Here is a 27,586-nt window from a genome sequence, read left to right on the forward strand (position 1 = left end):
AAAGGAGGCAACAATGCTTGATAGAAAATGTACTCACTACCTTGCTCATGTAACTGTAACCCCTCTGTACAACATTTTTACAATAGAAAATGTACAAAAAAAACCCCAAGTAAGTCTTAAAGTAAAAAAAAAAAGATGGTATTAAATGAAAAAAAAAAAAAAAAAGGCCAGGGGGAGATCTTTTTTAATGAAGTCAAAGTTTAGGACAGATTTATTAGCTTCCATTTTTCCAAGTTGCATTCTGGTATATTTCCTGGGTGCCTGCATTTCCAAGTTCAGCAGGTCTTTTTGTAGGATTACTTTTAAAACTGCAATGTTTGAAAGATCATGCTGCTGCTGTATGTACTATACCTGCACAGACACATGTGGGCAGAACCTTTCTTACTTCAATATCAACCCAATGATCTAACAGAAAAGAGACTTTCTACATGATTTCATCATTCTCAAAATGAACTGACATTAGTGAATGGCTACTAACAAAGGTCTTAAAAATAATAGCTGATCAAGAGTTTGCCTTGGAAGTGTTAGTGTAAAGCACCATGCTTGAGTGCAAACGCAAACAATAGTGTGAGGCCTTGAGTTCAAGCACAAAAAAGGAGTTATTCCTGACCTAAATGGCTAAAAATTAAACACAGTTGCTGAACTTTGTTATCACAATTCTACTCTTCAGTATTAAGTGATGGCAAGATAACTAACAGTATTTTTTATGGCTCTACTCCTGGAGCCACATCTCTACTTCTTCTGTTTTTTTGTTTGTTTGCTTTGTTGGCTAACTGGAGATAAGGCTATCAGATTTGTCTGCTCAGGCTGGCTTACAACTGCAATCTTTGGTTCTCAGCCTCCTAAGTAGCTAGGATTACAAGTGTGAGCCATTGGAGCCTGGCAAAAAATAATAAATAGACATTATGATGCTATTAACACAGATGCATATAGTATACCTATATGCACTCAATTATTTTTATGCACACTGTTCCTTTTCTTCTACTGTGTCTCAGGTATTACATATACTTTGATTCAAGGAGAAACAAAAACTAAGTATCTTTTCCTTGGAGAATTGTTATTCTAATCGTTTAACTAGATCTGTAAATGAATAATTAATGAATTTTAAACAGAGCTACAAAAAAAAAAAAAGACCAAAGGAAAGACAGGAAGAGGGAATTCTTTGTGTCCTCAGGGACAAGAGAAAGGAACAAGTGTAAGGAAGGAACAATCTTCAAGAAAAAAAGGAGTAATTCTGGTCTAAAGAAAAAACACAAACAAAGCCCAGTGGCTAGGGAGTGGCAGATTCTATATTCTGGACTCCTTTGTCACACAATCCCATTGAAAGACTAGAGAGGCACTGTTGTGAAGCTAGTCACTTAGACCTGTGCCTGCTTAAAATTTAAACAAACATTAAGATTAGACATTCAGTTCTGAAACACATTTCACATACTCAGTATCAACACTTATTCAGTCTACCATACAGGTTTGTATGGTAGAATTCTTTCCATTACTGCAGAAGCTTCCATCAGACAACATGGAATGAGTTCACAGTAAGCCTATCACCAGTTCCTGGAGGGTCTCAGATGTACATTAAAGAGCATAAATGTTAGGTAGAATACTTATAAACTATTGTTATGCTCTACTAAATCCCTTTAGGGATAGCTTTGGCAGAACTCCAGACCTATAGTATTGCTATAAATTGTTTACCCATGCAACTTCTACATTTAAGACTTTTTTTTTCTTAAACAATTTCAATTAAAAGAAATTAAAAATATTTATTACAACCAGCCTGGGCTATTTCGGACTTTCACATTAGTTTGGGGAAGTGCCTCATGTAGTAGAATGATCAGCAGTGTCAGCCATTTGAAAGATGTGGGAAGACTGGGAACAGCAAGCCCAGGAGAGGGCAGGGAGGACTTGAGAAAGGACTGCACTTCAAGTTGTAAAGGAAAGCACAATGAAGGCTTGGCATCAGCAAATTTATTAGAAATAAGATTCACCAGGCAGATCATTTCCACACAAACAAAAAATGGCAATGTATTAAGAAATCTAAACATTTTAATAACACAAAAGTATCAGAAAATGTATTCAAATTCTTTAATACTTGTAAATCTATGTTTGCCCAATTAAAATGTTTTTGCCCATCACATTTGACATATTTAAAAATCTTTGCTGAAATTCTATTATCCAGAAATAACTTTTTAATAACTTTGACATATCCATTTATACTCTTAGCATTGCTATTACAAAACCAAAATTGTGTTTTCAAGTATAAGGCTCAAACTACACCATTCCTGACCACAGATATAACTGTGATCTCTCACTTTTCATTCCTATTTTAATATGCCAACCATCACCTCACTGATATCCCAGAGTTTTCTTGCTACAGATTCATCCATTGCTTTGGGCAGTAGTTCTTCCTCTTTACAATCCCCAAAGTACCTTCCTGACACACCTTCTACCTCAGGAGAAGAGGCCAAATAGATGGATGTCTGGGCACCTTCTAATGGGCTTTTGAAGAAAGCCCATGACACCAAACTGAAAAGTGGTCTTGCCAGCAGAGGAATATGTATATGCCTCCCAAGATTCGTCCGAACAACACCCGGATGTAATACATTGACAGTCACATTGGTGCCTTCTAAGCGGCGGGCTAGTTCTCTGGTGAAAAGAATGTTAGCCAGTTTGCTTCGACTGTAACAGAAGCTTTTATTATAGCTTTGTTCGCTGTTCAAATCTTCAAAGTTGATGTCTCCATATTTATAAAGTTTGGAAGAAACAACCACAATCCTGCTAGGGGCTGAACTTTTGAGGAGTCCCAGCAGAAGATGGGTGAGGAGGAAGTGGCCCAAGTGGTTCACTCCAAACTGCATCTCAAAGCCATCTTCTGTCTTCATGTAGGGGCATTGGAAGATGCCTGCATTGTTGATCAAGACATCCAACCTAGGCTCCTCCTTTATAAACATCAAAAGGACAACACAGAATTATGAGGATAGGTCTTAATTGCTCTTCCGGTTCATGATACACACGTTAATAAACAAAAAGGGGGGATGGAGAATTTGAGACTAGAAGTGTTTAATTTCAGCTTTTAGCCTATGGCCAGACAACTATTTGAAACACTGTCAATGGTATTCTTAATGAATGAGGTTAGGGATTCCTTTACAGGATGTTCTTCAAATACTGATATTTGCAAGCTCACTCAACAGTTCCTTCCTATTTATTAAAATATGAATGTACTTCTCCACAGTAATCTGCAAGGAAGAGATACAGAAGAAATCCAACCTAAAACTTAACTTTCTAGTCTTATGCTTTTGCAACTTAATGTTTGCCAATATGCATACTTAGGAATTGTAGTACAAAGTTGATTATTTGGTCAGTCCTGAGACCTTTCATAAAACAGAAGTGAATGTCATGTGGATCAGTCACTTATGATTCCACATTTCTTCCCTTCATTTTAGCTGAGTGAGGAAAATGTCAATTTGAGAGTCACGCTGATGCTGAGACCATATCAAAATCACAATACATGTCCCTAAAATTTTAACAAGTATTTTCAGTATACTAAGATACAAAATGCTTCTGTGAACTTCCAACAGAGACAAATGGAAACAAACTTAGACAAATGGAAACAAACTTATGCATGTTTAACACAGACCTGATCTATTCCCAATAACTTTATAAGAAGCAGAAGCAGAAGCAGAAGCTAGGGTCTCACTTGTCCCATCAGGTAAAGCAATGAATCAGACATGAAGATGAAATCATTACACACCAATGTCCCTTCTCTTAATTAGCAAGCTAGTTTGGGTTTCTAATTACAAAAGAGCCAGAGCCTCAGTGAGCACACACACAGAAGAAGAGCCAGCACTGTGTATACCCAGACCTACTAATATCAACACCTTACAAAGGTGAGTGTAAGATTGGTTTATCCCATATTCCTCCAAGAGTGCCATGAGAATGACTTCAAGGCATTTCCTTAAAATTGAGAGAAGGAATAAAAATGGTCAGACATGTGAACTTCAGATGAGAAAACATGAATAAAGTATTTTAAAACAAAATAAGAGCTGGGTGCTAGAACTTGTCTATAGTTACTTGAGAAGCTGAGAATGGGAGATGGAGCTTCGAGATCACCCTGGGCAGAAAAGTTCTTGAGACCTCTTTTAAACTTCAAGTCGCTGGGCACCTATCATTCTAAGATAAATGGGAGGTTGAGAATGGGAGGACTGTGGCTCCAGGTCAGCCTGGGTAGAAAAGTCCACTAAGTCTCCACCTCTGTCTAGGTATATACACTGTGGTATATGCCAATGATCCCAACAAATACAGGAGGCCAAAATAGGCAGATAGCAGTCTAGGAATGTACCTGGACAGGCAATGTGGCTGGAGCTGGCACAAGTGGTTCACGCCTGTGATCCTAGCTACTCAGGAGGCTGAGCTACACAGTTCAAAGCCAGTTTGGGCAGGAAGGTCCATGAGACTCTTATCTCCAGTTAACCAAGTGGTGCTGTGGCTCAAGTGGTAGAGTGCTTGCCTAGAGCTGAAAAGCTCAAAGACAGGACCCAGGCCCAGAGTTCAAACCCTATGACCAAAAAAAAAACCCAAACCAAAACAAAACACCAAAACATTGTGGTTGGAGCATGGCTCAGAGACGCCAAAAGGAAAGAAAGAGTAGGTAGCGTAAGCACATTAGGAAGAGCGATTCATAAGTGAGACCTAAACTAGTCTGAGAGGGATAAGCTCAAACACCTTTGACCCCTGACTGTAGAACTCAATGTGTTTTTCCCTATATGAAATCCTCCTTTGAACTTCCAGATGCCCTCAACAAAGGAGATCTTCTATCTATCTATCTATCTATCTATCTATCTATCTATCTATCTATCTATCTATCGATTGATCGATCGTCTGTCTTGTCTGTCTACAGAGACAGAATTTTGTATTTGGATTATATATTGTACTCTAACCAAATTAAAGTGCTAAAATTTATTTTGCTCATAGTATGTAAGTTATATAAGTTTTTCTTTTTTCTTTCTTTTTTTGTTTTTTTGTTGGTCATGGGGCTTGAACTCTGGGCCTGGGTGCAGTCCCTGAGCTCTTCATCTCAAGGCAAGCGCTCTACCACGTGAGCCACAGTGCCACTCCCAACTCTTGTCATTCATTCACCAAATTTGATCTCAGCACTGCGCTAGGTAGGCATGAGGTTAATTAGGAGGCAATAGAGACATGGTTTTCCTGGGCTTAGAAACTAGTCTAGTAGAATATATACTTGTTTTTGTTTTTTTTGTCGGTCATGGGACCTGAACTCTAGACCTAGGCACTGTCCCTGAGCTCTTCAGTTCTAGGCAAGCACTCTACCACTTGAGCCACAGTGCCACTTCCAGTTTTCTGATAGTTAATTGGAGATAAGAGTCTCATGGACTTTCCTACCCAGGCTGGCTTTGAAACGAGATCCTCAGATCTCAGCCTCCTGAGTAGCTAGGATTACAGGCGTGAGCCCTCAGTGCCTGGCTATAAGTTGCCTTTTTTTTTTCCCCCTAGCTTTTTTTTGGATGGATAAAAATAATGCCCAACATGCTCCAGGTGTAAAGACACAGTTGGTGACTCATGATTAAATTGATTCTATGTCAGCATTTAACTTTTGCCAAATGTAAATGAAATGAAAAATGTGTCATTTACAACTGCTATCAAAACCTACCTGTTGGAGGATGAACCATTTCTCATTCTTCCCTGTTTAAGACCCTTTTAGGTTTCTAGTACCCAACTTCAAAAAGAAGGCAAGAGTTGAATGATGAAGGAAAGAAAGGAGTGCTCTTTTTCACTAATCCTTTGGAAGGGCTTCTTGAATTAATCATTTCAGAGCCACCAATCTTCGCTGAGCTTGTGTTATTTTAAGACTTTATCATTTACTATTTTTTTATCCTAGGAGATAAATGACATAAATGCCAAATATACCAACCTGTGCAAAGCCTTTTTTTCCATTTTTTTTTCTAATTAGTTACTGAACTCTAGAGCCAGGAAGGACTTAAATCCTCAGAAGCAGTGACAACTTAGGTATTTCTTCAGGTCCTTACTTTTTCCTTGGTTCTGCTTCAAGTTAACAAACCAAGGGATCAGGAACAAGAAGCATACCCAGCCCCATTTATATTTTAACACAAAACAGGAATATACATTTTCTAGGGCTTCCAAAAACTTCCAAATTCCAAAGTATTGCTTCTTAACCTGCTATATAATAAAATACCAGCGATATCAAAACCCCAGCTCCCTTGACCTGCCAAGTGTCTAAACGGCAATTAGGAGCAAGGCAGCAGCTATGGAAGGTGCTATGAAATACTTAAAAATTCCCGAGGAAACAGTGATACTCTATTCAATACTTCAAACTACTAAATTCAGGTGGTTCATCCCTTCAACATGACACTAAGATAATCTCCTTTGATGAAGGCATTTGTTTGTGAACTGCATTTTAGCAGTTATTAATAACTGCTGTAAAAAGCAAGTACAAAGCTAAAGAATTCACAAGATAGGAAACAAGGTAGTTTGTCCAATCAGCTGGAAATAATACAACGACCAACAGGCACACATCCCATTAGTAATTATGCCTATTTTAAGATCAGGGCTGGGTGCTGGTGGCTCAGCTTGTAATCCAACCTACTCAGGAGGCTGAGATCTGAGGATGTGGTTCAAAGGCAGTGGGGTCAGGAAAGTCCATGAGTTGTTGTTTTGTTTTGTTTTGAATCTCCAATTAACTACAAAAAGCTGAAAGTGGCACCGTGGCTCAAGTTCAGGAGCTCAGGGACAGGGGACAGTGCCCAGGTCCAGAGTGCAAGCTCCAGGACTGGCACAAAAAAATAAAATAAAAATCACTTTTTTCTTTGAATTATGTGTATTATTTTTTTCAAACTGAATTGTTAGGACATAAATACTTCTTAGGTTGCTTAGAACTAACTACATACCAAACAAACCTGTAGATACTTTTTTTTAGCACAAGGGCATCTTGAAAAAAATTACTGAGAAAATTTGGAAACTACTGCTTTAGCCTCAAGAGCTTCCATTTCTTACAGGTGTCTTTTCTGGGCCAGCTAGTTTTAGATGTCTCTCTGACAAGTCACCTTTGGAAGAAGGCCTTCTAAGAGTCTCAACACGGGGCCTCCACTTTAGTGGATTACTTACCATCTGCTCAAAGAAATTTTCACATCCCTGTGCCAGGGGAGTATAGAGTAAGGGTTTTAAAGCAAGGGCTCTGAAGACAGACCATTGGTAAGTTACCTGACCTTCCTAGGCCTGTTGGCTTGTGTTGCAAAAGATGGAGATAATAATGCCCACTTCTGATGGTTATTAAGGTTTAATGACAAAAGATACATATTTTAAATTCCCTTAATTTTTTTCAATAACGTTAATTATGCACTGCATTATTTTTATCCCTGTCCATTTGAACAGTGATCCTTAGGATCTAAAATCCATTTGGATATCAGGCCAGACAGAGGTTGTGTTAGGATGGTGAGAAGTGATACTCCCTACTTCTGCAGAAAAGGAAAAAGAAGAGAAAAAGAGGAAGTAGAGAAAGAGAAAGGGAAGGGAAAAAAGGAGGTGGGGGAAAAAGGAAGAAAAAGGCAAAAAACTGGAATAGGCATGTTTAAAGCAGTTAATTGACTGACAATTCTTGATTAACCACTCTCTCCCAGACCCGATGAGAGAAGGCTTAGTAAGTTGGCCTACATTCAATTCGGATAAGGGGCAAACGAATTCAAGAGACCAGGGACCAAATCCCGGGTCGTGCTCTTGTAACAAAATGAAATGTTCAAACACGAGCTAATTTACCGTTCTCCACATCTGCCTGGGTCAGCCCTCCTTCCTCCCGGGCCTGCTGAGATCACGTACTGGGTCTCCAAAGTCAGCCCATTCCCAAGGTCAGAGCCTGGACGGGCCCCGCCCCCGCCCCCGCCCCCGCCCAGGCCCCGCCCCTGCTCCGAGCCCCGGCGCCCCCCACCCACCCGAGGGCCGCTCAGCGTGGCCAGACCCACACCTGGAGCAGCTCCTGGCAGAAGGCGCGCACCGAGCGCAGCGAGGCGAGGTCCAGCTCCTTGACGATCAGCTCGCCGGCCCAGCCGGCGTCGGGCGCGGGCCCCGCGGCCTGCGCGAGCTCGCGGCGGAGCTGCCCCGCCGCCTCCTCGGCGCGCGCGCGGTCCCGGCAGCCCATGATAACCCGCGCCCCTAAACGCAGCAGCTCGGCGGCCGTAGCGCGGCCCAAGCCGCTGTTGGCCCCGGTGATCAGCACGGTCTTCCCGTGCATGAGGCCGGGGTCCCCGTGTTCGTGCAGCCGCTGGGCCCTGGAGCCCACGAACCGCCGGGACACTAGCCACAGCGCCCCGCCCAGCGCGGCCAGTAGTGCCGCCGCGGTGGCCACGGCCATAGCCTTCCGGGCGGAGGGTTTGTCGGGCCCAGAGCGAGAGTTCCGGCGTCTGGGCTGTCATCAGCGCGCGAAGGACTAGGGGCGCGGTCGGTCGTCTCTGGGCGTTTCGCGCGAAGCATCCTGGGACTTGTAGTTCCGGTCCTGAGGAACACCGATCCGATGATTGGGAGAGTTTGGTGCCCTCCTGGGAACCTGCCTCCAGCCTGATCTTGGAAGGCCTAGCCTATGCTCTGGGATTCAGGCTTAGGACCATACCCACTGAAATCCCAGAGTGGTGGTTGTCTCAACTGCAGCCACGCCTGAAGAATGCTGCTTTGAGTTTACACAACTGTGTACAGGCCAAATGTAGTTATCCATAATAAGGTAACAAATCCTCCGGGTGTTGTGTGTGCTTTCCTTTAAGGGCTTCTGGGTCTTGTAAACTCATTTCAATTTACTTTTACCTTCTGTTAAATGAACCCACTTTAGCTCCCCCTTTTCCTAGTTTTGGCTTTAAATTTTAACAACAGGAATCAGTTGGAATGAGAATAGACCAATGGATTCACACTTTATTGTGACCCTGAATCACCAGTTTTTCCATTCTTTCAAACTTCATTTCAAAATGGTGTCTTTTCTGACCACTTCCAGCCTTTGATGGTGTGCTTCCTCAGGCTCACATGAGAACATCATTGGCACAAAAGCAAGCAGCCTTCAAGTGTTAGCTATGAGTTGGGACATTTTATTTTTGGAGGTTAAGTTTGGGTTAAAGTTTTAAATATCCCAAAGGATGGAATTTTGAGTTTCTCTTGTGGTCTTTACATGGAATAATGGATACAAAATACTCAGTGTCACAACTGATACATTTTAGTCTGGTTTATATCAAATCTCCCTAGGAAGATATAGTCTCTTAGGGAGACTATATCTGTGTAGGTGACTTAGGAGATAGAAGTAGAGAAAGCCAGAGAGAATAAAAGGATAAAAGAAAGAAAAGAATCCTTAGATTTGCTGTGTAATTGCCGGCTTGGTTTACACAGAGCTAAACGGAATAAATTACTCTTCTCCTAAATTACTCCTCTCCAAATGAGTTCAGATACTAGAGAATTAACTATTTGATAGGTTGTTGAAGAGGGAAAAGAGACACCATACTACTTTTGAGGGAAGATCTAAATTTTTACCCTTGTCTTATCACTTATTAGGTACACAGTAGGCCTAATCCTTAGACAACCTAATATTTTCAAATGTTCAGATTCACACTGAAAGTACGAAGAATAATACTATGTCTCAAATATTTGATTTGATGAGAGGCTGAGGTGACACAAAAATGACCAGCTCACTGTGCCTAGCAGATACTACGGTTAATAGCCAATCTTGTTTTGTTGAAAATACAAATCACAACAATGACAAAGGCCACCACACTGTCTATTACATTTTGAAGTGATGGTCAACCTTTTTTCTTTTATTGCAAATATTGGTCCAATTTGCCAGGCCTAAAGCTAGACATTTCAGTATCTGTGGTCTACATGTGGTTCATATCCCCCAGAAACTTTCAAAATTTTTTTAGGAAGCTTATTCTTAGAATTCATTTTAGAAAGCACTCAGTTGAAACAACCAGTTGATTTATTTCGAAATGAGGAAAGTTGGTATATGCCTGCAGGTCGAATGACATTCTCATTTCGAATGAGGCAAAATGCTGGTCAAAGAGGCAACAGAATGAAAAGCTCTTGTTTTCAGAACTCATTCCATCTCTGATGATCACTCATCAAAGGCAACATCCAAAAATGAGCAACATTTTATGAAATAAGCTTCTGAAAGCCTCTTCATCACGGTCATTTTGAACTTATTCTAAAGAGTCACTGTTATGACTTACACAGAAGCAAGTGCAATGGCATGCATTTAGCATTGTTGGTTTTTAGAAAAGGAGCTTGGTGGTAACTTGTCAATTCAAAATGTTTTCAAATAAATGAAGAGAAAAGCTTTACAGAGGATCTAAGTTATGAGGTCCAATCTTCTGACACCTAATTATTCTTGACATCCAAAAGATGTACCACTGGTAATACCAGCCTGTCACTGCTTTATTTCTTCTTCCAGTCGCTAACAGTTGTATTTTTGACTAATGCCGTAAGGTACATGAGCCGAGATGGTGCCGAACTTCTGGGCTGATTCAATGTGAAACATTTGGTCATCAAAGAAGATGTGAGGCCGGATCTTCACCAAAATGGGACCTTTTGGAGCTCCAGCAAGGAAAAGGGCTTCGTCTATTTCAAGACCCCAGCGTCGAAGGGTCTTCAGCACACGGGCGCCTGAACTGGCTGCGCTTCTGGCTGTAACCAGGTAGGTCCTAATAGGACAAAGTAACCGCTCGTCTTTGGCATAAAACTTCTTTTGCAGTCTGCCTAAATCTTCCAGAAAGCCTTTCAAAGGACCCTGTGAAAGAAACACACATCACAGCTATAACTGAGGAGCTGAAAGGCATGGTAGAGGCTTGAATGAGTTTAGAAAAGACCTCACATTACATACAGTTTCTGGGTTGACCAGAATGTGTGAATGTGTGACCTGACAATGCAGTCACCTTAAATTTATGAAACAAACCTAGGTTGGGCATATAATTTATCATCTAAACCAACATACGTGAAGTGTAAAAGAATGTTCTGTAAATAAACAAGTTACAATGAGCATAAACTATTCATATTAGATGAGATCTAGTAAACAAGATAGATGGCCACTCCAAATAAACTCTGGTGGTCATCAAAAGCACTATTTTTTGGTGGGGAGGGCTGGGAACTAGTGACTCACATCTGTAATCCCAGCTATTCTGAAGGCTGAGACCTGGAGGATTATAGTTTGAAGCCAGCCCAGGCAGGAAAGTTGGCAAGACTCCATCTCCAAAATAACTAGCAAAAAACTGGACTAGAGATGGTTCAGTTCAAATTCTCATATTGACACCACTTTCTAAAGTTAGGGTTTTTAAAAAAATGAATAGCACAGTTTTAACATTAAAAGTGTACTCTTTTTGATCTACTGCATTCCCCCCCCCAATCATTATATATTTATAGCTGCTTTGTATATCTTCATATTTTCTTTCATTTTCATTTTCAATTTTTCTGAACATTGTTTTAGTTGTTTCTCTAGTGTATAGACTAAGGGATTGGATTTTGCCATGGGATACAACCTGAAAGCCTTATGTTTTAAAACAGTAGTTGAGTTCTAGTGGACTTAAAATTATTCCTATTACAAATATACTTCATATTGTATGTGTTTTGTGTTTTCATTGGATTTTCCAAGATGAAGTATGGTGAAAGCTTATTCACTAAGTGAATAAGCGCATATGCAGTTCTTATGACTTGAGAAACTTTATATTAGTTTGCACTACAAAGGAACTTAATAACTATAATCTTTAACAATTTTTTTGGTATCTTTGACACAAATTTTTGCTATATAGCCCAGGATGGCATCAGACTTGAGATTCTCCTGCCTTAGCCATGCAAAGTTATGGGATTACTACCATGTACTGCCAAGCCCCAGTTTACAAAGAGAAATGACATGAAGGTGTTTAGCAACATTTCTCTCATTATATCCTTTTTCTCCATAATGTTATGGTAGTCACCTATTTATACTTCCTCTACGTTTGTTTGCCTTGTTATATATTCTATTTTTTTTAACCAACTTAATTTTATGCTCTGATTGGCCATTGAAACTGAAGTTATCAGCAGACTTACTTTAACTCTGTAGAATTTTTTTCCCCAGAGGGTTTTCTCTTTATCATTAGCTATATAATGACTACATTATTAAGACTCATAATATTTACTCTTTCCCCCCATCTAGCATCACATACTGTCTTAGTTCTAAATCCATAGTTAAAAGTATTACATGATCATTTGTGCTTTAGTGAATCCAGTTACCCACATACTGGCCAAACTCAATCCCAGAGTGCTTGTGTTCTCAAAAACAAATCTTATGGAAATAATCTCTGAGAATTTAGTTTTTTTTCAACCACACGGCTGTTTAATTTTGACCTGAATGAACTTCCTGCTAGATATAGATCCAGTCATTTATATTTTCTGCCTGTAATGTCTTTCAGGTAGTCGTTTACCATGAAGTGAGTTATTGAGAAGCTTGGGGCAGCCTGACTGATCCCAACTCCTCACCTATCCACACTATACGATGACCGGTCTTTATGAACAGGAAGACATAAAAATTACTTATCTTTGAAGCCAAGTAATTTCACTGAAGCATGTTTCAGACATAATTATTCAGACAGTGTGGATCTTTATCTCTAAGGATTTATTAATTTATTAACGTATTCTAATAATTCAAGATGTTTTCTTGATATATTTTTTATATAATTTTACAAAACATTTTTAGTTAGCCATACCTCACTGAACAAAATTTCAATACTATTCTTCAGGAATTCCACTTGTACATATGTTGTAATTCTTTTGCCTGTGATCTATTTTAGTTTTAGTTATTTTTCTATCTGAGACATTATTTTCAATTCTATTCATTTTCAACAATCTACTACTTCAGATTTTATCATCTCTTCCCTGAGTATTATCGTTACAATTTATGACCATGTTTTATTGAGTTTTTAAAATTCATATGTTCAGTACTGTGGCAATTTTTTTCTGGTAAGGGTTCTTCATCTATTGTCAAATTTCGTTATATCTTTTTTTTCCCTGCCTTTTTCTCTTAGCAATTTTAAATATGTTTTATAATCTTTTTCTATTATATTGAACTAGATTCCTTTCTAGTACTTCTATTGAAGTAGGTTGGTTTCCTTGGGATAATTGTCAGTTTCTGGGGAGTTGTGGGTAGTATTGGAAGACTGACTTTCAGATTGTATTATTCTCTGCTACCATGAGAACAAACTTTTCTAGAACTATGACTTACATGATAACATTTGTTTCATTCTGCTTTCTTGGAAAAAAAGCATGCCTATTCTATTGAAAGGGAGAGGCATACATATACATGAGCAACTTGTAACCTCTTTCTTTTTTTAACAACAACAAAATACATGCAGCAAATGCTGGTAGGTGCCACTTGGTCACTCTTTGTCTTTAAAACATAGAGAGACTTAGTTTTTGTGGCATTTGTGAACTTTCCAAAAGGAAGAAATGAGGAATATGGAATTAATTTTTATTACAATATTTAAACCAGGAGACCATACTAACCTCTTTTACTTGGATTTTGGGGCCAGTTTTATTTGTATATTAGCAAAAGGATGTAATTTATTGATAAAATACAGATATGTTAGTAAGAGTCATTAAAATACTTCTTTGAGGAGCTTTGTGATTTTAAATATTTGAAATCTGCTTATGATAACAAAGTAAAAAATTCTTTTACTTCATATGAAGCACTCATAAAATTTTTTTAAAATATTTGAGTAAGTAGAGAGATACACCACATTCATGGAATAAAACAGCTACTATGATACCTATTTTTCTTATATTTAGCTATAAATTCAATGCAACTGCAATAAGATTGCTGCAAGATTTTTTCACTAGAAATAGTCAATGTGAAGATTAAATCTATATAAAAATGAAATGTGAATTTGTAAATAGTTTGAAAGTAAATCAGAAAAATCATAACACTTAAACCTAAAGCCTACTATAAATCTATAATGATAATATTATTATAGTTATAAAAAGACTGATACCTATATTAAAAGAACAAAGCAGAAACTCAGCCTTTCAACAATACTGCTAGAACAATTAGTATTCCATAAGCAGACAAATTTAACCACATTAAATTTTTATTCAAATATAATACTTGATCATAATACTAACAATAAAAACCTGAAACTATGAGAATTTTATATAACCATATGGGATAAAATCTTTATGATCTTGGATCCTTAGGTTAGGCAATTATTTCTTAGCTATCACATTAAAATCATAAATCACATGATTAAAAAAACCAATAAATTTAACCCAAAATTTAAATATCACTTGCATATTATTAGGTGACAAAATGGCAAAGTCTGCTAAATTTCAGTAAGTCCATTTATACTTTTATAAAAGTAAGCAAAAGTAAGTTTATTAAGGTTCATAAAGAACTGAGAAATGAGTTCTTCATATAACAAAATTGAAGGGCCCATCACTTCAAATTCATTTTGGTTAACATTTTCTTTGGTACTAAAGTTACATCAGTTTTACTCATTTCAGACCTTGATTTTAATACTTTAGCTCGTGTATGAATTACAAAAACCTAAATATTTGCATTCATATTGATAAAGTGTTCATAGTTTGCTCTTATTTGAGGCTGATTAGATGACTAGATTTGGGCTATGAATCTTGAAGAATTTCTCAATTAACCAATGCTGTCTTGAGTTTGGAGTCAAGGTGCATAGAGATCAACATAAAATGCTAAGCAATAGAAAACATCACCACTATTTTGAGAACCTATTATTTTGAAATGGTTTATTGGGAAGCTGTATCACATCTTTTACTCATATCTTGGAGGAGGGAAACTCATTATCATGGGAAGATCATAAAATCATTCCCCTAGGGACTGGGAAGGTAGCTCAGTGGTAGAGCGCTTGCCTTGCATGCATGAGGCCCTGGGTTCGATTCCCCAGCACCACATAAGCAAAAAGAAAAACAGCCGGAAGTGGTGCTGTGGCTTAAGTGGTAGAGCGCTAGCCTTGAGCTGAAGAGCTGAGGGACAGCGCCCAGGCCCATTCAGGCCCCATGACTGGACCAAAAAAAAAAAAAAAAAAAAAAAAAACATTCCCCTAAAGAATGGAGAGTTAGTATTTAAATGAAAAGTTGTGATCAGTAGATGCTTCAAAAGTAAGAATTCACAAATCAAAGAAAGAAAACCATGAAGGTACTGAGGAGAGGCCTGCCTTCACAATGAACCAAATACTTTAAAATATTTAAATTTGTATGTTGGAAAATAAGTACATGAAAATTAAGTCATTGAACTTACCTGAGCAAGAGGCTTGTTCTCGAATAGTGTTTCATGTTGAAAGAATTTGTCCAGCCCATGCTCCTTGGCAATATATTCAGACTCATCAGAGAAGAGGACGGCATCCCCGTCAAAGGCCACACGGAGCTGTGTATCACAATAAGCCACGTCTTTGGCTCCATCAAACATTGTTGCAGAGGCAATACCTGGCAGGTCATTTGGACTGATTAATACTCTTCTCAGAGCTGTGAGTTTTAGATTTTCCCATTAAGAAGAAATTCTTCCCAGAACTCATATTTCATCTGTTATTTGATAGCAACCACTCCTGTTTACAATCAAACATCCCAGTACAGTAATCTACATACTGCCTCTGTTCCTACATGGACAGGAAGTTTAAAATAGGCTATAGGACAATCACAGAGCATGTGCAACTCAAGAAGGTCAAAACTGTAAAGTGCAAACAAAACGGCTGACACATGTAAAAACAGCTTAGCAGAAGATTCAAGAGTATAAACACCTAATCCTATGCAATCTCAAAGTAACTGACCATTAGTTTAGACCTCATTAGCTAGAAGGAAAAAAGCAGACTACTACCTTCTTGGATTGCTTCTTGTACTTTTTCAGAATCTGCAGAAAGATACAAGTTGGTAAGATATGCCTTCAAATAGCCAATGGGGCTTTTTCCACCAGTCAAACAGAAGCGGTCAATAAGTAAACCTATAAGAAGTAAGAAAGACTTGGTTATGGCAGAGATTAAAGACAAAGCATCAGAAATCCGAGTAAAGTTATCTTAGGAACGACTGAGTTTATTTGTAAGTCTATGTGAATTTGTAAATTTTATGGAAGTTATTGTAAAAATAATTGAAGGTTTTAAATTATTTCACCATTATTGAAAAGCTTCTTGGGTGATATATTCTAGGGAGTATACTTGGTGCATTTTCTTCATGAAGTATATTTATATAGATCATTCCAATTTACTGTCACAATTTCATGGTAGGTATTATTTTTATTAAAGAATAAGAGTCAGGAAGATTTGTGTAACCAACTTGTTGACTAGCACGGAATAAACACAAACCTCCTTTCTAGACTGTAGTAATTTGTTCCTTAAACTACAACCTCCTTATTTGTGGTTAGGGCTCTCTAAGGTGAGGCTCTGCTTTAAGTATTAGTTCTGTATTTCTTCAGTAACAGTATAATAGCATTCACAAGTATAGCTAAGAGGTATGTTATTTTCTAACTTCAGTAAAACATCTGAAGTTGTCATTCCTTCCTACCTTGAAAATTTTAACACTATTATTAGCAGACTCAACAATTAAAGTGCTATCAAATGTCTTTGTAATTAATAATATAAAATAAGAACTTTGTAAAAACCCATCCACATCTAAAGAATAATTTGTATCTGCATGTAATTTGACACTATTATCACAAGCTTTTATATGTTTATGCTTACGATTTCTTTTATTCAGATATTTTTCTTAAGAATATAATTTGAAATTTTGCTAAAGATTTTACATAGCAAAGTTCTAACTCTGGGGTATTTATGGAAAGAAAACATGTCTACCAATGTGAGCACCTCACACAATAAAATACTATGTACCCAACCAATGTCTTTTTCAGTTATATGATAAACTTGATAGCTGTACAGGATATAAAAGAAAATATCAAGTCCAGTTCAATATTTGACTTTGTACGGACCAAAGGATCAGGCTAAGTTGTCAATTGTGGAGGTGGAAGTATCTGCTTTGGTGTTAATAAAATACTCTTATTTCTTCCCTTAAGCTAATGGTGGCTTTAAGTGACACAAAAATAGATTCTGTGAGTCTTTAGTCAATATTAATGTGACAATTAAGAAAATGCGTGGTAAAGCTAGGACTTCTAGAATGATGAAAACATATGCGTCTTCTGATGGGAATTGCAGTGTACTGTGGAGTCAAGCATGTAAACATTAATTATGATATAATAAGGACCACAGAACAGAGAGATATAGATTGTCTTCAGAACCTAGGGAATAGACATGGTTCATCGAGGTAAAAGTGATGAATAAGGCTTCATAAGACTGTTATGCTTAATTGGTTCATCACCAGAATTTGTAGGAACCACAATTTCTTAGGCTCCCATGGAGTTCAAGACAGGGACCAATAGGATGATATGTTATTGCCAACTACATCAAATAAGATTGTGTGACTTAGAAATAACAATTGTCGGAGTGCAGTGTGATGGTTCATACTTATAATCCCAGCAGTCTAGAAGCTGAGGTGGGAGGTTCTCCAGTTTGAGGACAGTTGAGGTTACATAACAAAACCATGTCTCAAAAATTACAAACAAAAATAATTTTCAATTATTATCATATACCATTCATCTATGTTCAACCACTGTGTTCAACACTATGAAGGCTGCATTTTAAAAGGTATTATTTTGTTTTTGTTTTTGTTTGTTGTTGTTGGTCATGGGGCTTGAACTCTGGGCTTGAGCGCTGTCCCTGAGCTCTTCAGCTCAAGGCTAGTGCTCTACCACTTGAGCCACAGCACCACTTCCAAAAGGTAATTTTTTAAAGTAAGTCTTAGTAAGATACCAACCTCATAATTGAGATAATGTAAAGTCAACTTGTAATATGTCTCGATTGTTTGTAAATATGCCCAATTTAAACCTAGAATTTAAATGTGCATGATTTAAGCCTGAGTTTTACTTGACACTTACAGAAGCCTGGGTCAGCTCCTTAGAAAACAGGGTAATGGTGGCTCAAACTGGAAGTCAGGTAGTTTTATAGCAGGAAAAATGGAAACTTTAAGAGAAAGTGACACATTGATGGAAATGCTGTGGAGACTAGAGCCAATCAGATTTTCCATGTAAAGGAATAAAGATGATTTTGCTGACATAAGTATGGTTTTATATGTGTGTGTGTGTGAGTGAGAGAGCATGAGCTTCTGGGAAAACCAAATTTTTAGAGTGGAAAGGTGAAGTGAAAACCTTTATTAAACCCTTACATGGATCTACAGTGAACAAGAGGTTTGATCACATGGAGAAAGCCTTTAGTTTGACGGTTCCTTGAAGTCAAGTTCAGAAGTGAAAAACATAAAACAGAGAAATAGATTGCAGGACCTGGGATTAAGACTTTGAAATTCACACTTGACAAGTTAAGTCCAGAGCTTTGAGCCCAACTCTGTGCTGAAGTTAAAAATGAATATGGCCTTTCTTGTTCTGACATAGGCAAATAAACATTCCTCACGCAGAAGGGGGTGTTGGTATCAAAGACATTGCACTGCTTAGGCCACAGTTAGCAAAATAACATGGCCTCTCTCTTCCCGAGCTGTGGGCTAAGTCTCCCACATGGTATTTATTTGACTTACCGTAGTGATTGACACTGTTTATAAGCCGCACTCCCACTTGGGCATGGTTATTAGTCATCAGCACAATATCAAATAAGTCCTGTTCATTAGGATACAGATCACGGAGCCTTGAGTTGACATGTTGTAATGCCTGCAGGTTAGAGACATAGGTATGTGTGAAGAAGGGCAGGCAAGGTGGGAACTTGGGGGAGGGAAGGGGTGGGGCTGTAGAGAAAAATCACTTCATCTGGGTCAGATTCAAGCTCAGCAGGGTCCTCACTGAGACAGCCTGATTCATTCAAGGCACAGTTACGTAACAAAGTTCTGTATTTTCTGCCTCCCATCCATGGGGGCGGGGAACCTCAGTTACTATTCGCTGCAGATATATTGATAATGATGACATCATCAAGGTTACCAGAATTATCTCTGGGGTAGGTACAGTCTGGCATCAGGTTAGCTCTTTTCTGTGTTGTCCGTTTATTTCTTGGTTTGTAAAATTTTTCCTTATTGATCATCTAATGGCTGTTTTGTTTTAATTGTGAAAAACATGGAATGATTGGGGGTAGACAGGGCACCCTGCACGGAGGTCAGACTGATCATCTCTGCAGTGTTCCAGTTTTGATCGGCATATGTGCAGGAAACTCTGAAGGAAACTCTGACCATACGTTAAACATGGGTCTTTATGTTTGTGGTTTCCTCCCAAACTTCTGCCATGACCCATAAGTACAGCCAGGGCACAAGTTGTAGAGGTGTCATTTTGTTTGGGGATGGTTATGTTATTATGTAATAATTGCCTATGTGACATAGGGAATCAGTTATGATTGCTGCACATTTCAGTATACAACCATGTCCCTTAAGTGCCAAGAGTCTCCTGAGTTTCCTTATATACTCTGGAATAAGCGAAAACGAATTATCCCATCTCATGCTAACGTTTCATTTCTGCTCCTCAGAACTGTGAAGGCCGTTTGCTTCCTAAAACGTTCTCTAGGGAAAGAAGCAAAAGCGGCCATCACAGGTCAAAGGACTAGGGTGCCACTCACGGAAGCCAAGACCCCAAGCTGGCTTCCCTACTAAACCCCCTTCCTCACTGGTTACAAGAACTTTTGTGAAAGCACAAGCAGACCCCGTCCCCGGGAAGGGGCTAAGCATGTCCGGTGGTGATTAGGGAACCGGGAGGAGCTGCCCAAGCTTTGGCCCCAATCTCTTCCAAGCCCACCCATTGTGTTGATGGGAGGCCGACGAATACCTTGACGAAGCGAAACGCGGGCCCCGGGGTCAGCACGACGTTCTCGTTAGTAAGCTGGTGCTCCATGTACTTCTCCAGCCCTTCCTCCTCATAGATTCTCCGGTCGTCCACCATGTTGAAGAGCGCCCGGGAGGACACGGCGATGGTGATGGCATGCTTGGGTTTGGGCTGCAGAGACAGGCAAGGAGACCCACAGGGACAGTCACACAACAGACGGAGCGGGACAAGTCCTCCCCCCGACCCCCAGCCTCATCCAGGCCAGGATGGGGGGGGGGGAAGGGGGAGAAGGAGACAGGGCTTCCCCAGGTCGCAGGGGCCCCTGCCTTGCGGGGCGGGGAGGAGCAGCAGGAAGGTGCTCAGGGTCCTTCCGGGCCAGGGCTAAGGGAGGGAGGACAAGGAGGAGGAGGCTCACCGGTCGGGGTCGTGAGCAGCTGGGAGTCTTCTCGTACTGACTCCTCACCGAGGCCCAGTAGGCCTCGTCCTCCTCCTCCTCCTCGCGCTGCTGCTGGCGGCGCTGCTGCTGCTGCAGGTCGGACAGGCAGTCGCGGTCGATGTCCACGGAGGGGTAGAGCAGGCGGCGCTGGGCGTAGGACTTCCACTCGGTGGTCACGGGCGAGGGGTGCTGGTGCTGGTGCTGGTGCGGGTGCTGGTGTTGGTGCTGGTGCTGGTGCTGGTACTCGCGCGGCTGAGGCTGCGAGTCGCGGGAGTCGCAGCTGTGCGCATAGTCGCGGGCCTCGCGGGCCTCTCGGGCCTCGCGGGCTTCGCGCGGATCGCGCGGCTCGCGCAGCTCGCGGGCCTCGCGCGGCTCTCGCGGCTCGCGCAGATCGCGGGCCTCGCCGCGCCCCGTGCTGTGGGGCCAGGACTCGGAGCTGTTGTTGTCGTACATCTTGGTGCTCTTCCGCGAGGCTGGCTCGGGCTCGGGCGGCGTCGGGGGCCGCGAGTCCTGCGGCGTGATGGGCCGCGACAGCGGAGTGGGCGACGACGGCGGCTGCTGCGGCGGCTGCGGCGCCGGCGGCTGCGGCGGCGGCGGCTGCTGCGGTGGCTGGTGCGACGGCGAGGGTTGCGTGGACAGGTGTTGCGGAGGCGATTCATGCTGGCTGGCGGAGGCTGACGAGGTCCGGGAGGAGGCGGCGGAGCTGGTGGGGAGCTAGAGCAAGAGAGCGGGGCCTCTTCAATCCAAGGGGGACCCCCCCATCTCCCACCGGGGGGAGCTCGCCCCACACCCCCGCGCGCGGGTCTGGATCCTGGGTGTCATCCTGGCTCCTTTTCAACCACAGAGCTTCCGAGAGGCAGGCGTTTCTCGGCGCCAGAAACGCGATCTTTTCTGTGACATTGGTGTCGAGTACCTGTGTCTACTTTGAGTGTGTCCCCGCTCCCCACCTTGTCTCCCCCCCCCCATTTTTCAGCTCAGCATCCCGCAGGTGAACCCCGCCCCGCTCGCAGCACCTCCTTCTTTTTGGTTTTGAGTAAATAGCACACAGGTTCTCCTTACTCTTAGGCAGAGGGAACAGAGTCTGCAGGGATCTGACCCTCGCCTGCCTGGCACACACCTGCCCAGTCGGAAGCTTCCAGACAGGTTGGGGCGGGGGGGGGGCAAGAAGGGGGGGCCCTTGAGCAGTATTCCTTGTGTACCCAGTGTCTTGTTCACTGTGTGGACAGACTGTCCGATGCCCAGGACATTCTTGTAGCTCAGGAGGAGGAGGGGTGGGGGTGGGGAGGGGTTGATTTCACCCCTTGGCCTGGTAAAGAATACAATGATTGTGTGTGTGTGTAGGGGGGGGGGGGGAATCAGCTTTACATGCCAGCGCAGTAACACAAGATTAAGCTTTAGGAAGAAATCCTTTCCACCAAAGGAGCCCTGCATTCAAGTGTGAAGATATTCTTAAGCCTCCATAGATTATGATTTCACTTTTAATGATTGTTTCGCCCGTAATTCAAAAGGGAGAGCCTTGGCGAGATTATTGAATCAAACATGACAGATGATGGATGGGATCTGAATACATATTCTCTCGCTGGGTCTGTCTTATTTTCTCTGCATCCGAAAATAATCTTAGAACTATATATCATTTCTCTTGTGGTGGAGGGCGGGGCAGCCCTAGCTATACATTATCGAATACTATGTAACATTGTCCCTTTTGTTGACCCTTCCAGCCAATTTCTGGGGAGCCATGGTTCCTCAGTACCTATTTGTTGAATAGACGAAGAAAGGAAGGAAGGAAGGAAAGAGTACAGCCTCCAGCCCTAAGAGAGCCTGGGTTTTGTTTTTTGTTTTTTGTTTTTATAAATCTGAATTCTACCACTTATTAAACCTCTGGGCTTTGATTTTTCTCCACAACAGGGAGTTCTGATTTGCAGAGGGCAAATTAGAACGAAAACAATGGAAGTCTAGAGGACATGTGTGGCACATAGAATGCCTCAATAGATGCAAAGCATTATTCATTATCATCCACATCTCCCTTTCATCTAGCTGTACCTTAGTATTGTTGTTCCTGCTTCTGGGATCATCTACTGGAGCCCCGTTGGATGGGCTCCGTGGTGATCGGGACCATTGATTGCGCACGTGGTACCCTCCAGACTCTGTCTTTGGCATTGATAATTCTTGGGAGCCCTGTTAAGGAGAGGAGACCCAGGGGTGTAACCTACCACCCACTTCTTCAGTGTACCTACAAGATAGCCACGTCAGGCTAAATTAGTATTCAGAAAGGACTCTGGACTCTGACCCTTCATTCTTTTACCCTAAATCTATGTGACTCTGGCTCAATGCTAAACTCTGTGTGAAGCAACAAAAGTAGAAATCCACCCAGAAGAACATCCAAAAATCAAGAAACAGATATGATAGCTCACAGTGTTTCACCTGTGACTTCTATAGAGAGAACTTAGTAGAGGTTGCCTGTCTTCCCTCCCTTTCCCCCACCTTGCTCACTTCAGGAAAAGCCTAGTAAGAGGTTTTAAAATGACCTATCTGTCACATCTGCCATACTACAAACATAAGGGCAGCTGGTGCCTAACCAAGGTTGCAGCGGAGCTCGGAGGTAGCTATGTACCAGAGCATACTGCCTTTCCTTTCAGAAAGATGCCAGAGGACATAAGTGGAAGAGTGCTCTTCCCCACATCCTTCCCCTACCCAGATTGCCTGAATCTCCCCCCTCGCATTTCAGTCTGCTCACCCTGATCATGGTGATCTGCCGGCCCTGCTCCCACAACAGGCACATGTGAATATAAATACGCATAGTGTGGCAGGGGCTAGTTCCCTCAACTGCACAAAGGCAGCGTCTACACGACTGGTGACACCGCATGGGGCAACATCTCAGCATGTGATTCGGATTGACTGCACGCCTCATCTGAAAGATTGTGCGGAAAATGGTCAATGTGATAGCCACACTCCCCCTCCCTCCCGGATCTGAACAAAGACCAGTCTCCTCCTCTCACTGGCCGAGTGGAGGAGGCTGTGGCATCTGTACACGCATACTTGTAGGAACATGAGATGAAGGTGGACTAGAGGGAGGGCGGGGGCCAGCTTCTCCTGGAGTTGTCGTTAACCTTCTCATGAGGACGTTAGCTGTCCCCTAGTACAGATTTGAATGGCTCACTCTCCCAGAACTCTCCTGTCCCCTTGGTGTTTTCCATTGGGCTTTGTGCAGTTTCATTTTCTTACCAATTCTGCAGACAGAGCTCAGCTCACCTGTGTGCTCAGTCGAGCTGATTTATCAGGTCCCGGTTTATCAGATTCCTTTCTTTTATCTGCATCTAGACTGTCTTTTGAGTATCGCATTCCGGTCTCATTCTTAACATGGAAACAAAGAATGCTTATTAATTTTTCATCTCTGGGGGCTTAGAAACCTTGGGTTTAGGAATAAAGGGATAAGTAAAGCCTAGAATCGGTTACTTTGCCAAGTTCTAATAAGTCTGTGACTTTGTTTCCCCCCATTCAAAGAAGCATAAATCCCACATTTCATAAATCACAATTCATCTGAACATTTGTTCACATAAATTTGTTGGTTCACACATTGGAGAAATGAAGCCCTTATCTCTTAAAAATGAAAACGTGAGGAATGCTATGGGAGAATTTTCCGAGGGTCAGTAAACATTGCCTTTAAATGTGACATTGCTTAGGCAGAATAACTTTTATTTTTCATCCATGTAGAATTAACATTCATTTTTGCTTTCTTTTCTTTTTTGAAGGGTGGTTGGAGGAAGGGATTTATTTAACTACTGGTACAAATGGGTCACCATTCAACAAATCCATGTATAAGTACAATGCCTTTTACTAGATAGATATCACTCTGGGAAGGGTTTTGAGACAGGATTTAATTGAATGTTCCAAGCTAACCTTAATCAAACTACAAATCTTAGGCTGATGAGCTCAAAACCCTCCTGCTTCAGTCATTCCACCTCTCAAGTTCTGATTTTATAGGCCTGTATCATCACACCCAGCTGTTTTGATTTCTTAATACCTGTAGCTGAGCCTTAGCAGTATTAGTCTGGCTTTTAAAAGCATAGATCTCAATCTTATTCAGAGGTATTGGTAAGCACGTCTTCTGGTCTTATCATGGAATTACTTTCAGCATGTAGGGCTGAAAGGGTTTTTTTGCTAATAGGGCAAGCTGCACGAAGACAAGAGGATAACTTTATGGAAACCTATTCAAACACTGATGTTTTCAACTTCAAGAGATAATTATTGGGCCTTTATGTAAGCATTCATGCATTCATTTATGTATTTACATGCTAGATCTCGCACTAGGAAGGATGACATCCAGATTAGAAGAAAATGTGATGAGAAATGTGATTTTCATGGTTCTTGAATGGATTTTAAAATCTTTCTGACAATATCCTCCCCTCATTTCCAGTCACTATAATATCATGCCATTTCTAAGTTCAACGTATTTTAAACCCAATTCCTTTTTTATTGTTTTGTGCTGGGCGTGAGGTCATTGGGAATGGATTTTGGGGTGGGCCAGTACTGGGTTTGAATGTATTGATCTTTTTAAACTCAGGTGCCCTAACTTGCTAGGCCAAGAACTCTGCGGCTTTGAGCCACATCTCCGGCTCTTTTTCACCTTTTCTGTTATTTTTCAGGTAGGGCTTTGAATTTTGCCCTGGTGGGTCTTGGACAGTGATCCTCCCACTTCTACTTCCTTTCTACCTGTGGGTTGGAATAAAGCCTTCAAAATGTGTTTCATGGCTTCACATTCTCCTTACTTCAAATCCGTCCCCCTCATTATGAAGTGCAAATCTCATTAATCTTACTCATTTTATTCACTTGGTTAGACAGAACTTCATGATGAACTTCTCTCTGCCTCCAACCTGAAGGCCCACTGCTCTGTCTTTTGTGCCTTATTTGCCTTTATATCATCCTGAATATTTCCTTGTAACTGTCTGTTAATAGTTTCTCAAAACTCAGCTCACTGTAACCTGGGGGCAGTTCTCAGAGTTAAACATCCCTCTGTTTTTCCTGTGCCTTTTACTGAGCACTGAACTGTACTGTGTTTATGTATACTTGGTCCTCCTGCACTGGCATTCTTCAAAGACAAACATTGTGTTTTTACTTCTTACCATTAACATATGGGCATGCTCAGTAAATGCTGATTTATTAGACTGACTTATACCATATGCTTTAATCTATTCTTTCCCACTCCATTTCCTTTTCATCTCCTCCCTCCATTTTCCTCTGCATGTAGCCATTATCTGAAATTATTTGGTTTTAGAAGAACATTCCCACAGGGAAGTAATGGACTAATATTTACATTTCCCAAGCTCCCCAGTAAGAATGTAGGATATTTACCTCACTCACCTTCCTTTTCTGTTTCAACGATGTTTGACTCATGTCTTTAATTATTGTAATTCTCTTGCTGTTACGCAGGTTTTCCTCTACCCAGCTCCATTTCCCATTGCTTGCTTGCTCTGTCTAGTTCTGCATTTAGAATGTTAAATGTATTACATCACATGTGATTCCATAGTAACAAACTGACCCTGTGTATATGTAATTCTGCCTTTTTTTTAAGACAGAGTAATTGTATTTCTATAACTACTGCATTTTTAGGGTTTCTTATCTACCTGTTGTTCAAGTGTTTAATAGGTAATGATACCAATTAACCTACTTCCTTCTTTTTAAACTCTTTTAAAGTTACTCTGTCATTCATCATATTGATTCCACTTAGGGCTGTACATTTCCTTGTACTGTCAAAAGGAATGGCAGACTCATTTGTGGCCTCAACCATTGTTCATCCTGCCAGGCTTTGGCATGCTTTCAGTAGTTTTGAAGACTTTTTTGGTGGCTGAGATTTTGTTCTAGATGAAGAGTTTAGATCTGATCTTAGCTTTAGTGTTTTGTTTTTTTTTCACAATGGCAAAGCCTGTTGAGGAAATCGCTGTCAAAGCTCATTCCTCCTGCTGTGTAATGTTGCCTGTGCTGTCTTTTTTTCCTCTGATGTCTGTTTAGTCTTTAACCCTCAAATCACTTGGTCTCTTCTATAACTCCTCCTACCTAGCAGCATTCATATGTTTAATAGGTTCCTTGATTATTGATCCTTTTTCCTTATCATATATGCAAATATATGAGATATGTGCAGAATATGAGATCTTCATAATTGTTTATTGAGTGTAAAATTGAAAGTATGCTTTCCTTTCAGATGTCTTCATTTATTTTTTTTTATTATTAGGTTCTATCTTTTAGCTTTGTTAGTAAGCAGGGAAACTACACATCTATGCTGTATCATCTTGCCTCTTTCCTTGAAGAGTTCAACCTTGGTTATTACCCATAATGGTGATAATTATTACTCAGTGTGCTACATCATTATGATGTTGTTCTGTGGCCTGGCAAAATCACCAGGAACTGTTTTTAAGAAAAGAATATTATTGTCAGTCCTAGTAACGAGTGATTATTAAAAGATCTTCACAAAAGGATTTGGAAGATAGGTTAGAAAAATTACAAATATATGAGGTCTAAATAAGAATTCTTCATTTATTTTTACCAAGTACTTTTTACTTTTTTTCCATGGTTTCTGAGAGGATGCAGCCATTCTCTTGTTAGTGCTGAGCAAATTCTTTCAGAATTATTTCTCGGACATAGTTTTTCATGGCCATCTTAATCTTAATTCTTACTTTTGTAGGGAATAATGATATTCAGAACTTAAGGAGATGCTAATAGACACCTCTTTAGCTTGGAGCTTTACCAAATATAAGATGCAACCATTATAAGTACCAGTGTCAGTACTCTTTGGTGGAGAACGCAAAGGACCTTTTTCTCCACTACTACCACTCTGTTATATCCTAATCCTTAGAAGAAATAAATACTGTGGGTAGTGTCTCTATTGCCTTCACAGTTTTTCTTCCTTGATTCTATACTGCCAATTGAATCCAAAGTTATAAACAATTTAAAAACTATAATGTCAACAATAGTAGTTTTTTAGGGTTATATATACTTGGACAGATAGGTTCAAAAATAAACAGGAAAATTTAGAGGAAGGAAAATAAGAAGCATCTTTGAACTCTATTCTACCAACCTTTAGAACTTCAGCCTTTCCTTTTTTTAAATTCATTAAAATTCAAATTCTGTCTGTCTGGCTGTCTGTCTCTCTGTCTCTTTCTCTCTGTCTTTGTCATAGGGCTTGCACTCAAGGCCTGGGCGCTGTCCTTGAGCTTTTTCATTCAAGGCTAGCTCTCTGCCACTCTGAGCTACAGCACCATTTCTGATTTTCAAGTGCTAAATTGAAGATAAGTCTCATAGACTTTCCTGCCCAGTCTGGCTTCAAACCC

At 40.7% G+C, this 27,586-nt stretch overlaps 2 protein-coding genes across 6 annotated transcripts; both read right to left on the reverse strand.

Annotated features, from left to right (window-relative positions):
• Window positions 1–1,958: 1,958 nt before the first annotated feature.
• On the reverse strand, window positions 1,959–8,450 carry Rdh14 (retinol dehydrogenase 14). Its single transcript, XM_070025043.1, has 2 exons — window positions 7,988–8,450; window positions 1,959–2,933 (listed from the first exon to the last, which is right to left on the reverse strand). The coding sequence occupies exons 1-2, from the start codon at window positions 8,372–8,374 to the stop codon at window positions 2,316–2,318; spliced, it is 1,005 nt and encodes a 334-aa protein (XP_069881144.1). The 5' UTR covers window positions 8,375–8,450; the 3' UTR covers window positions 1,959–2,315.
• A 1,502-nt stretch (window positions 8,451–9,952) lies between these two features.
• Window positions 9,953–25,742, reverse strand: Nt5c1b (5'-nucleotidase, cytosolic IB). 5 transcript variants are annotated; one of them, XM_070025038.1, is made up of 10 exons: window positions 25,623–25,742; window positions 23,514–23,615; window positions 22,999–23,172; window positions 22,305–22,439; window positions 20,244–20,978; window positions 19,832–19,999; window positions 18,607–18,736; window positions 15,854–15,976; window positions 15,281–15,465; window positions 9,953–10,777 (listed from the first exon to the last, which is right to left on the reverse strand). In XM_070025038.1, the coding sequence occupies exons 1-10, from the start codon at window positions 25,653–25,655 to the stop codon at window positions 10,445–10,447; spliced, it is 2,118 nt and encodes a 705-aa protein (XP_069881139.1). In that variant the 5' UTR covers window positions 25,656–25,742; the 3' UTR covers window positions 9,953–10,444. The 5 variants fall into 5 exon arrangements, with proteins under 5 accessions (XP_069881139.1, XP_069881138.1, XP_069881141.1 ...); XM_070025037.1 differs by having other exon boundaries at window positions 25,614–25,742; XM_070025040.1 differs by lacking the exon at window positions 22,999–23,172.
• Between the last annotated feature and the right edge of the window lie 1,844 nt (window positions 25,743–27,586).

This window comes from Dipodomys merriami, unplaced genomic scaffold (assembly GCF_024711535.1).
Source record: "Dipodomys merriami isolate MVZ:Mamm:240054 unplaced genomic scaffold, mDipMer1.0.p SCAF_17, whole genome shotgun sequence".
Classification (NCBI taxonomy): domain Eukaryota; kingdom Metazoa; phylum Chordata; class Mammalia; order Rodentia; family Heteromyidae; genus Dipodomys; species Dipodomys merriami.

What these genes read in the sequence shown, in the direction of transcription:
- Rdh14 (XM_070025043.1), bottom strand. Translation starts at nt 8,374, where the DNA reads ATGGCCGTGGCCACCGCGGCGGCACTACTGGCCGCGCTGGGCGGGGCG. An exon ending in TCTGCCAGGAGCTGCTCCAG is followed by an intron (nt 2,934 to 7,987) that starts GTGTGGGTCTGG and finishes ATGTTTATAAAG; the next exon opens with GAGGAGCCTAGGTTGGATGT.
- Nt5c1b (XM_070025037.1), bottom strand. Translation starts at nt 25,655, where the DNA reads ATGAGTCAAACATCGTTGAAACAGAAAAGGAAGGTGAGTGAG. An exon ending in ACAAGAAGCAATCCAAGAAG is followed by an intron (nt 15,466 to 15,853) that starts GTAGTAGTCTGC and finishes ATGACCTGCCAG; the next exon opens with GTATTGCCTCTGCAACAATG. An exon ending in AGAACAAGCCTCTTGCTCAG is followed by an intron (nt 10,778 to 15,280) that starts GTAAGTTCAATG and finishes TTTCTTTCACAG; the next exon opens with GGTCCTTTGAAAGGCTTTCT.